This window comes from Populus alba, chromosome 9 (assembly GCF_005239225.2).
Source record: "Populus alba chromosome 9, ASM523922v2, whole genome shotgun sequence".
NCBI classification, from domain to species: domain Eukaryota; kingdom Viridiplantae; phylum Streptophyta; class Magnoliopsida; order Malpighiales; family Salicaceae; genus Populus; species Populus alba.
The window spans coordinates 5906393-5921770 of record NC_133292.1 but is presented as its reverse complement, the minus strand read 5'-3'; the positions used below and the strand labels follow the sequence as shown (position 1 = coordinate 5921770).

The 15378-nt window shown below is 30.7% G+C and overlaps 1 protein-coding gene and 1 long non-coding RNA gene across 4 annotated transcripts; one reads left to right on the top strand and one right to left on the bottom strand.

The window, feature by feature from the left end:
• Positions 1-1872: 1872 nt before the first annotated feature.
• LOC118032874 (probable phytol kinase 3, chloroplastic) lies at positions 1873-4743 on the top strand. 3 transcript variants are annotated; one of them, XM_035037656.2, is made up of 6 exons: positions 1873-2378; positions 3107-3174; positions 3254-3385; positions 3784-3899; positions 4058-4172; positions 4277-4743. In XM_035037656.2, the coding sequence occupies exons 1-6, from the start codon at positions 2262-2264 to the stop codon at positions 4452-4454; spliced, it is 726 nt and encodes a 241-aa protein (XP_034893547.1). In that variant the 5' UTR covers positions 1873-2261; the 3' UTR covers positions 4455-4743. The 3 variants fall into 3 exon arrangements, with proteins under 3 accessions (XP_034893547.1, XP_034893546.1, XP_034893549.1); XM_035037655.2 differs by lacking the exon at positions 1873-2378 and adding an exon at positions 2407-2806; XM_035037658.2 differs by lacking the exons at positions 1873-2378; positions 3107-3174 and adding an exon at positions 2408-2806.
• A 5208-nt stretch (positions 4744-9951) lies between these two features.
• Positions 9952-11341, bottom strand: LOC140955951 (uncharacterized). Its single transcript, XR_012170742.1, has 2 exons — positions 10520-11341; positions 9952-10409 (listed from the first exon to the last, which is right to left on the bottom strand). It is a non-coding gene; the product is annotated as an uncharacterized lncRNA (long non-coding RNA).
• Positions 11342-15378: the final 4037 nt, after the last annotated feature.

The following is a 15378-nucleotide window of genomic DNA, read 5'->3' as shown; positions in this document are numbered from 1 at the left end:
AACTTATGCTAATGGGGTGTTTAAGAGTATGGTAGTGGTTGTTTTACAAAATATTTTTTATTCAGAAATATATCAAAATAATTTTTTTTTATTTTTTAAATTATTTTTGATATTATCACATTAAAACAATTTAAAAATATTCAAAACAATAATTTTAAACAAGAATAAATTTTATTTTTTTTGTAGAAATGTTGTTTGGAATGTAATTCCAACCGGTCTTTAAGTGTGTCTATTTTTACATTTAAAAAGTTTATTTAAATTTTTTTAAAAAGATTTTAAATTATTTTGATGAATTAATTTTTAAAAATAATTTTATGTTGGCGTTGTTAATTAAACATCGCCTAAATAAATAAAAATTTGCTTGGTATGGAAATATGCTGGCGTTGTTAATTAAATATGAAAACTTCATAATTACAAATCTAGTATACTTCGGTGCAATGGAAATATATCAAATTCGGAGGAGCCTTGGCCATAAAAAAGGAAAATGCGACTGCAGAATCTAGGCACGCATAACATTCTTGGATTATATTTCAAATTACAGAATTTGTTTCGCACCACGATACACTAATTAAAAATTAATGTTATTTTTTGTGCTTTGTTAAGAATGATTGTCAAAAAGAAATTTCCATAAAGAATTAAATTATCAAATAATGTTTTAGGAAAGTTTACGGGAATATAATATTATATAAAAAAAACTACTTTAATTTAAAAACTAGATTATTAAATAAAAATTTAAAAATAATTTTATATTAACTCGTTAACAATTAAAAAAAAGATATAACTTTTTTTAAAATTACCTTAATAATCATTCATTAAATGTTTTGATATTTTTTTAATCGATAAAGGATTAGATGGCTTATTAACTACTAATTAGTTGAATTAATATTCTTCTTTGACCAGTTACGTACCGATATAATCGTGATTAATTAATGATGTTCATCGATTTAAAATCAAATTTGATAAAATGGAAATAATTGCTTAATTGAGTCTTGGATTATCAATGTATTAATTGAGTCATGTTTTTTTTTAATTCTTTTCATAAATAAATCACATCTACACATGTATTTTCAGGTGAATGTAATCAATGAAGAATAGTTTACAACCTGACATTGTTTGACTAAAAAATAGTCACTAAACTACTCATTTGGAATTTTGGAACATACACAGAAGAAAAGGGAAATTCTGATAAATCCTACTAATAAATTTAAAAGTAAGTTAACACATATTCTTAACAAGTTTAGAAGAATTACTAATTCGTAAAACATACGTTTTGAGATAAATAGTTAAGCTTTAATTCACAAGAATAATCATTTAAGACAAAACATAGAATCCCATATCAAATTATTGGTATTTTTTTGAAGAAATTGCACGGTTCTCTGCAAGACTAAATTGATTTTCTTATTTTTAAAGCAAGATTAATGATAAGAATTTGCTTGTCCATGAACTAATGGAGGTGCGGCATAAATAACAAGTGAAATTCAGAACAGATAAAATAAATTACTCTGAAGGGACTAAATGCATAAGTTGTAGATTTTTAAATACAAGGGCCCAAATAAAAAGGTTTAAAAGTTTGGTGAAACAAATTAAAAATTTTGAAGCCAACCCTCCCCTGAGGCTGAAAACAGTGGATTGGACTTGCCCACGGGCAAATGGGTGGGTACTGTCAGCGCATCCTTTTTCTATTTTATGGGCCCAAAGGCCCAAACCAAAGGAACGATACTCCAACACATTCTTTTTTGCCTCACTCAGCGAGGCCAGCCCAACAGTACGTCCTTTTAAGTTTTAACTGGCCATATCTCGTAATTAAACCCACTGTGCAAAACAAATGTCTTTTTTAAAAAAGAAGAAGAAGAAGAAGGTATCTGATCATAGAAATCGAGTTAATTATTTTTACAGGTGTATACAGCTAAGGGCGTGTGACGTGTCTAACAATTCAAGGAATTAACAGTGCTGTTTGTTGTCTCTCCAAACGGCATAACGATTTTGGCCAAGCGCGCATGACTATTCGTTGAAATTATTTGCGCGAACAACCAGAACAAAATGAAAATGTGCTCGAGTAAATTGAACTGCTCCTTCCACGCCTCCCCTCCCTCTCTTCGATATGACCCTCACAGCAGACCTCTCTCTAACTTGAAGCCCACTTTCATTCTCGCTCCTTGTCAAAGAATCAATAATAGCTGTACTACTAGATTTGAGGTCGGATTTCAAACATCATTGAGGAGATCTAGAGGGATCCAGCAACAAAGATAGCAGCAGCAGCTATGCTTCATCAGAATCCCGTCGTCTCCGATTTAATAGCCACTGGTGTATCCGGTACTATCGCTCTCTCTATCCTTCGTTTCTTTGCAGAAACTACAAAACGACACGTCTTCGACCAGGTCACTCCCTCGCTCCATCGTGCTTGTCACTGTCGCACAGCTGTATTTAAAACAACGATTATTCTTTTGATTTTAAATTAATTGTTTTATATTTGTTTTGATTTATTTTTATAAAAATAAATTATAAAAATATAAAAAAATATTATTTTAACATATCTCTAATTAAAAACAATTTAAATAAACAAAGAAACGTGGCTTGTACGTTGGGAAGGCTTCCCCTTCCGGAAAACAAACAAAAACCAGATTTTTTGTTGTTAATCAGGCCTTAAAACGTAGACAAAAAGAAAAGCAAAAAACTGTGGGCTGCTGCAATGTGGACTGGTAGTAACCCAGTTGTCTCCGATCTTTGCTCGGCTGTTGTGTCGGCCGCTGTTATTTTCGCGTTCCTGCAACTATGGAAAGAAACCGCAAAACATGGGCTTGACCAGGTTTTTTTTTTTTTTTTGCTTTAGTTTTAGGATAAACACCTGATTTTTTGCACTATATTTTGATTAACAAGCTTGTATAACGACTACTGGGAATTTACATGCAATATCGATGTTAATTTCTGCTTTTTGATGGATTCCATGAGGTTATATTCATTTATTATTTGCTTCATAGGAGATTTTGTCTATGAGTCATACCTTGTTTCTTAAAATGGGACGTTAAATATCAATCTTCTCCTATGAAATCTCCTATCGTGTTCAGCTAATTAGAGGTTGATTGTCCCTTTTCTTTTCTTTGTTTAGAAACTGAATAGGAAGCTCGTGCATATAAGCATCGGGTTAGTTTTTATGCTGTGTTGGCCGATTTTCAGGTAATTTTATGACTAGAGAAGCTTGGCATAATATTGCTATAAATCTGTCCCATTAAACAGCTATTACAAATTATTGTAGTTCTGGGCATCGGGGAGCACTTTTCGCAGCTTTTACTCCTGGTGTTAACATAATACGAATGCTTCTTATTGGATCTGGAATGTGGAAAGATGAAGCTACGGTGAAATCAATGAGCAGATTTGGAGACCGCAGGTTATAACTTACAGCTCTGGATGTAAAATTCATGAAGCCTCCCAGTGTTAAATGTCTTGAAGGCTCCCTTCTCATTCTTGATCCCTCCCTGAGAGATCCCTTTTGTTTTGAACTGATTCAGCTGCGCAATTTACTCCTTATTTGTTCCTCAGGATTTTATTTGATTTGGTGGATTAGACGGGATACTTACTGTACATATTTTTTAAGTGAGTTGTTTTGTTATGAAGATAACTTCTAGGTTGGCGCTTATTTTTCTTAGATAAAGGTTTCTGAACAAACACTTCTTGTTTTCTAAGCGATCCATTACTTTTTTGGAGTTTGACACATCATGATATTCTTTGATTGTTTCTTTATGATACTTCTCAATTAGACCACCTCATCTTTCCTCCATTCATCAGGGAACTTCTTAGAGGACCGCTGTACTATGCCTTGACAATTACTGGGGCTTGTGCTATCTATTGGAGGACTTCCCCGGTTGCAATTGCAGCAATATGCAACCTGTGTGCTGGAGATGGTATTTTTTAATTAAGTAATATACATTCTTTACTTTAACTTATAACTTGACTGCTCACTGATTTAAGTTTCAGTACATGGAAGAACAGATATGCTTGAGACTTTCTTTTTGTACTGTGCCTAATAACTGCCTTTTTTTTCTTCTTCTTTTTTAATCAGGGGTGGCAGACATTGTGGGAAGGCGCTTTGGAAGGCAGAAAATCCCATACAACAAAAACAAGTCTATAGCTGGTAGTGTTGCAATGGCCCTGGCTGGTTTCCTGGCTTCTGTTGGGTAAGTCTTACTCTTACATAATCTCATGTCATAACTTTGTTGATGCTGTTTGAGCTGATGCATAATGGAGAAGGTTGGTTAGTGATCAGTTAATATGGTGACAGGTTTATGTGTTATTTCGCCTCGTTCGGATATGTTGAGAAAAGCTGGGAGATGTTATTAGGTTTCTTGGTTGTCTCTCTTGCCTCGGCTTTTGTGGAATCACTCCCCATAAGTACAGAGCTTGATGATAACCTAACAGTTACCCTAACTTCTATATTGTTGGGGCACCTTGTTTTCTGATCTCAAGAATTGCTGTTTGCTTGTGAGCTAGCATTCTTATCTTTGGTCAATTCATGCTTAATGTATTATGTGTGAGAAGTGTCGATGGTCAAAAACTTGAATGTACTGATACTTCTTATGAGCCCCACGGCCTAACCAGTGAAAAGGGACAGCTTCCTGAATTGAGTCCTCACCTAATCAGCGCTGAACTCAGTGCCTGTACGGGGTCCTGTTCGCTTATCCTATGGACTAGAAATTCCTGGTAGAGACCTGATTTCACTATTTTCTAATTTATTTATTTTTTCTTAAATGGAGCTCTCTGATAATTTGAACGTGAAGCCTTTAATTTAAAACTCAGTTTCAACTGATTATTCTATCTTTAAAGTATCTATGAACTCAACTTAATGGTTCTATAAATGCTAATTTAGTGTTTTTTTTTTTTTTTAATAATGTGAATGTCCAGACCAGTTTATGTGCGCTTCGACTAATTTCACGGGTTTTAAAGTTAACAACTATGTAAATTTCATCGTGTGTAAAGGGGAACTCAGGTTGAAACGTTTGGATTTATATCATGTTTGTTTTTTTATTTTAAAATTATTTTAAAAAAATTTAAAATTAAAATTATTTTTTATTTTAAATTAATATTTTTTTGGTATTTTAAATTATTTTAATATATTGATGTTAAAAATAATTTTTTAAAAATAAAAAATATATATTATTTTGATATATTTTTAATTGAAAAATACTTTGAAAAAATATCACAATATTTTATTGAATTCCTGTGATGCTGGTGTATATGGCATGTTAAAATGTTTTTTAAAATAAATTATTTTTTATATTAATATATTAAAATATTTTAAAATTAATAAATAAAAATATTTTAAAAAATAAAATATAATTAAAAAATATGTTGACATTCAATCTCAAATACTCAGCTTTCGATCATGTTCCGTAGGTGTGTGGTTGTTTTGAGGTTGTCAATTGCCATCACTCTCGTGGCGGCTAGCACCATCTTCTAGGCCCAGTGGCTTTGTAAGTTTTCGGCATTTTCCACTACCAAGGCCCGTAATATCCTCAGATTTCTTTTTCTTTTTTTCTCTGTTTTGGCGCAAATTTCCAAGCACAATTGTGAAGAGTGATTGTGAATACCATTTCACAACGCACTCCATTTTCTATTGGTGGGAGAAGTTTCGGTGACGGATCATCTGGATTTCAGTCTGATCGTTAGTATAATTATAAAACGGGTTTTAATTTTATAAATCCAAATTCATTTATTATTGATAAACTCAATATTCCAGCTCCCCACTCGTATATAATATAATACTTGATTATTCGACCAAAGAAATGTTTCCCAGAAATAATATATTTTTCACATAGATGTAAATGTGTTGATAATTTATTGGGCAAGCCCTTAGATACATCACCAAGTTAGTAGGATAATATCAATTTTGCATCAAAACTATTTTTCGTGTTAATTTTATTATCAAACTTTCGACTTTCATCCATTTCTAATAAGAAATGACCATTCTTTATGGAACTTAATGTTTTTCATTAAATGTTATAATTAATAAAGTTTTTAATAGATAAATCAAAACAGTTTAATGGTAAAATTGATATAAAAAAATAGTTTGAGTACCAAGTTTGAAGTTTAGATTAATTTGTTCTTATAAATATCATCATATGCAGATACATTTATTTTGTATGTTGTCGACGAGGTGAAAGAGGAAGAGATTTTAAAAAGTTTACTCTTCTAGACAGTAGAGAAATTGAATATAAAAGCAAACCATTTCCTTGCATCTTCCTATATATATATATATATATATATATATATATATATATATATATATATATATATAATGAATTTATTTTATTTTAATTTTATAAGGTTTAGTAACATTTTCAGTCCATGAACTTTTATTTTTTTTATTTGAGCATCTTAACTTTTTTTTATTCAAGAATGTGAATTTTTAAATATTTTCCAATCAGGTGTTTTCATCAAAATTCATGTATTTTATGTTAACATCATTGTTTTATTTAGGGGCGGAGCTAGAATTTTAGATAGGGGGCTAAATTAAGGAAAGAAATTTAGAGAGGGTAAAATTTAAAATCTTCTAGTTTTAGGGCTAAAATTACAACTTGTAGAATAGAGGCTTGAAAAATAAAATTTCTTGCAGGGGCCCGGCCCCCTGCTTGACCCTAGTTCCCTCTGATTAGATTGACATGTGACATGATGACATGCATGTTAAATGTGCATGATTTTTTTAGTTTGTTGATAATTGAGTTTTTTTACTTTTTATTTTTTGTACTTGATTGTTTATATTTTCTTTTAAAAAAAAATTTAATAAAGAAAAAATAATTTGATTGATACTTTAAATATTAAAAAAATTATTACAATTTCCACGGTACTTAAAAAAAAATCTCAAAAACTATGACTCGTAGCCTTTACCCTTTTAAATGATATCTCGTCATGTCTATTTCATTTACTTTTAAATAGATTCTCTTAATGTTCACTTTACAGTTTTATATAGGTAATATTTGTTCAATACACTGCATAAAAATCACGCGCCCGCGCGAGTGTTATATTAATTTTATTTAAATTAAAAAAACATGAGTACAATTAGCATATCTTAAAAATTAAATTTTAGATTTGTATTTTACTTTTGATAATATAATTAAACAAATCTCTTCTTTTATTAAAATTATAAAACTAAAATTTTATATAATTATTAATTTTAAGGTTTATGAGATTAGTCAAAGCATGTGCAAACTTACTCGAATACTAATATTAATAAAAAAAAAAATTATTGTGAAGTGAAACAACACAAACTTCCAAAAGATTGTAATGGTTCATGAATTAGAAATATACTAAAACTTCTCAGCCTTTCACTGTAGCAATCCACAGTGAAAGGCTGAGCAGCTGTCTCTTTTCTTTTTTTTTTGTTTTTTGAGCTGTCTTTCTCTTAAAAAAAAAAAAAAAAATTTCCTATGCCTTTCAGTTTTTTTTCTTCTTTCTTTGTTTTTTTTCTTTTACTATTTTTTTTTAATTTAGATTGTTGATGTTAATTTTTTTATTTAGTTATTAAATTTTTAAAATATTGATCCTGGATTTAATAAGTTAACTTGATTTCGCGAATTAATCCGGATTTCTTTTTGTTTTCTTTCTTTTTAATTAATTTTTTTTGTTTGCTTTAGTTTGTTAATGTTAAATTTTGTTCTATTTAATTATCAAACTTTCATGACACATGTCTCAGGTTTCACGGCTTAACCCAGTTAATTACGGGTTAACCCGTTCATTTTTTTTTTGTGTTTTTTTTCTTTTGTTAATGTTAATTTTTTTTATTTAGTTATCAAATTTTCATGACACGGATCCTGGGTTTAATGGGTTAACCTGGTTTGACGAGTTAACCCGAAGTTTTTTTTTTTTCCTTTTTTTTCTTTTTAATTATTTTTTTTGTTTAGTTTAGTTTGTTAATATTAAATTTCTTTCTATTTAGTTATCAGATTTTCATGACACATAACTCAGGTTTTACGAGTTAACCTGGTTTTACAGGTTAACCCATCCATTTTTTTTTCTTTTGTTAATACTAATTTTTTTTTGTTTAGTTATCAGATTTTCATAATACGAATCTCGAGTTTAACGAATTAACCTGGTTTGACAAGGTAACCCGAAGTTTATTTCTTTTCTTTTTTTTTTTTCTTTTTAATTAATTTTTTTTTTAGTTTAGTTTGTTAATGTTAAATTTCTTTCTATTTAGTTATCAGACTTTCATGACACATATTCCGAGTTTGACGGGTTAACCTGATTTCACAGATTAACCGAGTTAATTATGGGTTAACCTGCTAATTTTTTTTTTCTATTTAGTTATCAAACTTTCATGACGTGAATCCTATGCTTGATGGGTTAACCTGGTTCGAAGAGTTAAACAAATTAATTTAGATTTTTTTTTTCCTTTTTCTTCATTAGTTCTTTCTTCTTATAGTTTTTCTTTTCTTTTTTTTTTCTTTTTAATTAATATTTTTTTGTTTAATTTAGTTCATTAATATTAAATTTTTTTTCTATTTAGTTATCGATTGATGCCTTTAGTTTTTTTTTCTTTTTGTTTTTTTGCCGTTTTTATGTCTTTGACTTTGGACTGCACAATGCAGTCCACAATGAAAAGGCTGATGCGTTTTGTTTTTGTTTTTTTTTACTTTTTAATTTTTTTAAAATTTGCTTTGTTTATATTAAATTTTTTTTCTATTTAGTTATAAGACTTTCATGACATGAATCTCATGTTTGATAAGTTAGCCCAGTTAATTCAGATTTTTTTTTTCATTAGTTTTTTCTCCGTATAGGTTTTTTCTTCTTTGTTTTTCCCTTTTTAACTAAATTTTTTTAATTTAGTTTGTTGATATTAAAATTCTTTCTATTTAGTTATCAGACTTTCATGACACGGATCTCAGGTTTGACGGGTTACCCAGTTAATTTAGATTTTTTTTTTCATTAGTTTTTTTCTTCTTGTAGGTTTTTTTTTAAACCCAGTTAGTTTTTTTTCTTTTGCTTTATTGCCTTTTTTATGCCATTGATTGTGGACAACAAAGTGCAGTCAATAGTGAAAACCAATGCCTTTTGTTTTTTTTTTTTTTTTTTTTCTTCCTAATTAATTGTTTTCGTTTATTTTAATCTGTTAATGTTAATTTTTTTTTCTATTTAGTTATCAAACTTTCATGACACGGATCCCATGTTTAACAGGTTAGCCCAGTTAATTCTGGGTCAACCCGTCAAATTTTTTTTTATTTAGTTATCAAACTTTTATAACAAGAATCCAATGTCTGACGGGTTAACCTGGTCTGAAAAGTTAACTCCGTTAATTCAGATTTTTTTTTATTTTTCTTCATTAGTTATTTTCTTCATGTTGGTTTTTTTTCTATATTTATTTCTTTTTACTTAATTTATTTAATTATCACACTTTTATGATACGATCTTGCAGCCAAACCCACATCCAAGGCTATTGGGTTTGCTATTGCAACCAAACCCACTTAAACTTGGATAATGCAAGTTTAATATTATTATTAATATTAAAATATTACTTTTAAGTCAGGCGTTGTAGCGAAACCCAAGACTCTTGAGTATAGTTTTACAAAAAGACTTAATACTTTTAGATCTTAGCTTTTTTTATTTTTTTATACAAAAATAATTTGACTTGCAGCATCGCGCGGGTCATCTAACTAGTTTTTTTTTCTAAAAGGTGTCTCCTTATTAATTTTATTTTTATTTTGAAATGGTGTTTTAATAATATATAATTAATAACCATGTAAAACAGCACAGTTAACTAAAATGAAACAAAACCTTTATGAGGAGTATGATAATTCAGAAAAAAAAAAAATATTAAAAATGTGTTTTAAATTTTTTTTTTTTTGACATGCTATTTTAATTAAAATGAAACAACACAACATTTTCGGAGCAATAGTTCAAAATGCGTGAGTGCGCAAAGTATAAAATCTCAAACATTAAACATAGCAGTTCAACAACCACAACTGAGAAAAGTCTCATAGTTTAAATATTATAAAGATAGTTGTATAATAATTGTTTCAGTACTATTTAATTTAAAAATACCATGTGGAAATCATATATACGACCTGCCCCATGATTATCCAATAAGAAAAATATGATACTGACCCGATCCGATATACCTGACAAACAGGCACAGAGCTATACCCGCCCCGACCACTCTCCGCTGCCATCCCTAAAATGGAATTAAATGAGAAGTAATTGCTTCTGGAGAAGCCTGTCTGGTGCGCTTGGCTTTCTGATCAATCCTCTCCCGTCTGTTTTCCCTATTTTCACTTGCAGTCTTGGCTCAATTTATGAGACAGATCATAAGAAGCACAATTTATGCAGTTCTATGGCTTTGCTGAAGAGTGATTCGGAGATGGAGAAATTGGAGGCAGTACCATACCTAAATTCATTACAGTTTTGCACGAACTGGGTGCTCTCTGATTGTTTAATACAAAAACCAAAAAGCTTCAGCTAGCACATATATATACTGATTCAATCAGGAGATGCATGTATGCAAACGATGTATATAAAATTAACTACAACTCACAGCCACAAGTTAGCGATGTTCCCCAAGAATATTTCTCGAGGAGTTAATTGTCCATCGATCCTTCATAGTCTCATGATCACTTGCAGTGCAGTGAGACTCGATCTTGTGCAACACCATCATGTATCAATCCTCCTCCGTTTCCATAGCTATAAAAAGTTAAACCTTTTCCCTGCATGGTGGAGTCTTAATCATCCCCCGATTCGGGAGTCCTAACTCGCTTGAGACAAGGAGCGAGTACAAGTGATATAAGGAAGATAAAGAAGATGCCAACAACAACAAACATCAAGATTTCACCATGCAAGCCAAAATGCTTATCATGAAAATAAAGAGGCGTTCCTTGTTGTAGCGGCGTATACGTTGTAGCCATGGCGCCGGCAGGTGATGATGAGGTTTGTGGCTTTGGGGATATCCATGTAGTTTTCATATCTGCTAGCAGTAATGATTTCTTCATTTTGCAGGGAATATATGAAATGGATGACTCTGGTGCAAGTCCAACCATGTAAGGAAACTTGATTTGTTTTCTACAATTTGACTAATGCCATAAAAGAGATCTCTTCTGAACTGGTTTTGTTCTTTTCTCCCACGGGAATTCCTTGAAGAGGGTGGTAATTGTAATTTACATGGTGTGAATTCTTTTTCTCACATCCTCTCACTGTCTTGGTGAGTTTCGGATAGGAAATTCGACTTGTGACTTGTCATTGTGTACGCCATGTTTGATGGTCCCAGATAAATCCACGATGCCCAGAGCTTTCAGCAAGTTATGGACAGCAGTGACTGGTAAATTGGTCCAAAGTCTAGACTCTAGCTCAAGCCCCATACAGTTGCTGGTGCGGGTTCATGAAAATTTCTACATTTTCCCACAAGCTAAGATGGGAATTATATGGGGATTTTTTTAGCATTTTTTTCATCCCGAGAAAGAGATTTAAAAAATGCCCTCCGAGATGTCTTGTGTCGCCTTTCCACTCGACTTTTACTTTTTCAATTGAAGAGAGACAGAAAAACGTGTAATTTCAGGGTATCACAGCATGGACATGTCAGATGCAATTCAAATCTCTGAAGCTAAATTATCAGAAGGTCCACTTGTAAGAACATTATCTTATGCAAATTTCCTGTTTATATCTTGTGCATACGAGTCTGCAGAACAGTCTGGGCACAAGTTGAATGAACGTAATGAGAATATTTACCTTAAGATAAGCACGGCCATTTATATGATGCTTTGTTAGATGCTGTCTCCAACAATCACTAAAAATTAAGAAAAACAAAATGTTGTGTCCATAAATTCAACTATTGTTGAGTCACAAAACATAATCCACATTGTTTCTGGAACATCGCGGGACTTATGCCTTTTGAGGTAAAGAGGGACAGCAAAAATGGGGAAGAGACAAGAGGAAACACGCCCCCAAACATGGAAAAGAAAATTGGAAGAGGGTCAGTGTACTGAATGTGGTGCACCATAGCCGGTGTATTAAATGCACTGACAATATCACAGTACATTGAAATAATATTTAATTATTGTTATGAGATAAAAATAAAAAAAGGAGTACAAATATAAACGTATTTAGTTAAATAAATAAAAATAATGATATAAAAATAAATTTATTTATAATATAATTTTAAAATAAATTTTTATATTTTTAAAACATAAATTATATAAAGAAGTTATCTCAAAAGATAATATTTTTTTTATTTTTAAAATATTTTATATAAAAATATTTTAATTTAAAATTATCTAACACATACAATAATAAAAATAATTATTATTATAATTTTAAATCTTAACTCGAGTTGATTTAGGACAAAACTCAAATTCCTAGTCATGAGTCAACTTGATCTAAATTAACTTAATAATAAAAATAATTATTATTATAATTTTAAAATTTGATTTAAATGGTCAATTTAAAATAAAATTCAAGTCATGAATGAAGTTGATTATTAAATTATATTAAAATATTATTGTTATAATTTTAAAATATAATTGGGTTATATAAAAAGAAGGATTAATATAAAATAAAAATAAAATGACTGTTTAAACATTTTATTCCGTAACGATTGAAACAAAATAAAATATAAAAACATTATTTTACTATTAATATTTATTATGGTTAAATTTATATATTTAAAAATAATTATATTTTATTATTTTAATTTATAATGACCATTGAAAACAAAAGAACCGTCCCCCGCCCTCTCGACCGGCCAAGACCATCGTCTCTCCCAACAGCACCCTCTCGACCAGCAACAGTGCTGTCGAGGCAGGAAACCCATCTCGACATCCTTCCTCACTCCCCAAAACAAGTAAAAAGTAAAACCCGTGACCTCTCTCTCCCCTTTTTTTCTTTAAAAAACTAAAAATTCCCAAACCCCCCCGGTCTATCCCTTCTCCCAAAAGACTATCACTCTATTTATTTGTTGAAAAATAATTTTTTAAAATAAAATAAATTTTTAAAAAAATAAATTCCGAGAAAATATTTTTTGATATTTAATAGTATAATAAAAAATGAATTGGAAAACATTTTTCAGTGTTTGGTTATTTCATGGAAAATAAGTTGGAAAATAACTTATTAATATTTTATTTTTTTCAAGTTTATTAAAATAATGAGAAACAAATCTTACAAATTAAAAAGTTAAATGAGAATGAAATTAAAAAATATATATAATTTCATAAATTATCTAAAATAAAATAAATAATAATTAAAATAAAAGAGATCAAATCTAAAAAATTAAAAAAAAATGAAAGATGAAGAAATTAAAATAATAATAATCAACATTTCATAAATTATTTCAAATAAAATAAGTAACAATTAAAAAAATAAGGATCAAATTTGATAGATAAAAAAATTCAATAAAAATATGATAAGAAAAAAAACAAATAATAATTATAAAAATAAAGACCAAAGTTAATATAAAAATAAAATTTAAGAAATAAAATTGAAAAATAAATATTCAAAACAAAATATATATAGCAATCAAAAGTTTGAGGATCAAATTTGATATAATCAGTAAATAATAACATTTTCTAAATTTTTTCACAACTTTTAGAAAATGTTTTTCCCCTAAATTTTTCAAAAAAAAAACACTTTTCTGAAAGTCAAGTCAATTTTTTTTTTACATGAAAGTGTTTTTCATTAATCAATTTTTTTAATGATAAACAAATACAAAAAATTTCAAAAAATAATTTTTCAGAAATTACTTTAGAAAAACAAACATCGCCTAATAAAATTCTCCACATTTGTTTTTTATCATCGCCGGCCATAACCTCGCACTTCACCATCACAGCCCATAAACCGCTGTCACGGTAGACCAGCCACCACACCAGCGCGTCAACCACGCCAAGACCAGCCCCAAGGTTTCTCCTCCACACCGCTCCCTCCTACAGCCCTCTCTCTCGGCTTCCATCACCCATATAGATATAGTCAACACCCTTCTTCTCCACGGACATGGCAACTGACAGCAGAAGCACCCGCCCGTAACAACTCCCTCTGGCAGCAGCTATCCTCCTCAACCCAGTGGCAACCGAAACCAACAACCCCATTCCTCTCTATTTTGGCCGAAACCCATCACACTCATCACCAAAACCGCCGGCAGCCACTAGTCTCCACCCTTTTCCCTCACCATCCGACGCCACCACCTCTACCGCGATTGCCCAACAAAACCAGACCAGCCCCTCCTAACAGAACCAACCCAGCACTCGACACCAGCCTCATCTCATCAACCCGACACCCACCAACGGAACCAACCAAGCAGCTGACAGCACCACTGTCCACTTCCATCCAGCAGCTTCAACCAGACTCCAGCCACCTAAACAGATTGATTTTCAAAACCCAATTAATTTTTGAACAATTTTTAGCAATTTATGAATTTTTGCGGCAGCATATGTTTGTAATTATGATATTGATGGTTTTTAAAGTGTTTTTATTCGAAAATATATTAAAATAATTTACAGAAATAAAAAAAATTCCTCCTCAAACCTAGGTCTAGTTTTTTCTCTCCATGTCCAATTTGAAGATGAATATCCCTATTAGATGAACCAGGCTTATACTAAGGTTGAATTGTCTACTCTAGATCCAGTGAAATAGTGAATTACATGACAGTCCAAACATGAAAGAATACAATCTACACTTGAGCTCTGGTTGGCCGGATGAGTTCTATGTCACATAAGACTTTAGGCTTGTATTTCTTTTGAGTCCTACCTCGCCTTGAATTTCACCACATGGATAGTGTGGACAGGGTATAACCCGAGCTTATTATATAGTCTTGAACCTGTATTTGTGTGTCCATGCAAACAAGAGAGTATAGTAATTAATGTGCTTGTTTTCTATAATTCTAATTCTGGACTTATGTTTTACCCCAAAAAATAATACACTTTGGGTTCAGCGTTGCTTCAAGATATGTTTGATTGGTTCCTTATGGAGTTTATAAGGGATATAAAGAACCTTGCAACTAGAGTTGAAAACAAACACAGCTAAAGAAAAAATATTTTCTTGAAAATCAAACTAAATTTTTCTTTGATTGGAAAGTGTTTTTCGTTGACTGAAAAGTGTTTTTTGTTGATCAACTTTTTTAATAACAAACAAACACAAAAAAAATTTAAAATTTTTTTTTTAAAAAAATACTTTTCGATATAGCTTTAAATTGTCGGGCTGGAATTTGTGAGCCGCGTTTGCAAGAGATGACGCAAACCCCATGAGTCATCATTTTGTTTGTGGGCTCAAACGTTTTGAATATTTTGTTTCGAAGGATGATAATGTTGAGATGGACTGGACCGCGGCTTTTAAGATGCGATTCTTCTGGTTGTAATCTATACACATTAGTTATAGCGTTTTCGGTACCTGGATTTGGACATTTCGATTTAATAGTTT

Excerpts from the sequence above, each read along its gene's own strand:
- LOC118032874 (XM_035037656.2), top strand. The coding sequence starts at position 2,262 with ATGCTTCATCAGAATCCCGTCGTCTCCGATTTAATAGCCACTGGTGTA. Across the intron at positions 2,379-3,106 it reads AACGACACGTCTTCGACCAG|AAACTGAATAGGAAGCTCGT; the intron begins GTCACTCCCTCG and ends TTCTTTGTTTAG. Across the intron at positions 3,900-4,057 it reads CAACCTGTGTGCTGGAGATG|GGGTGGCAGACATTGTGGGA; the intron begins GTATTTTTTAAT and ends TTTTTTAATCAG.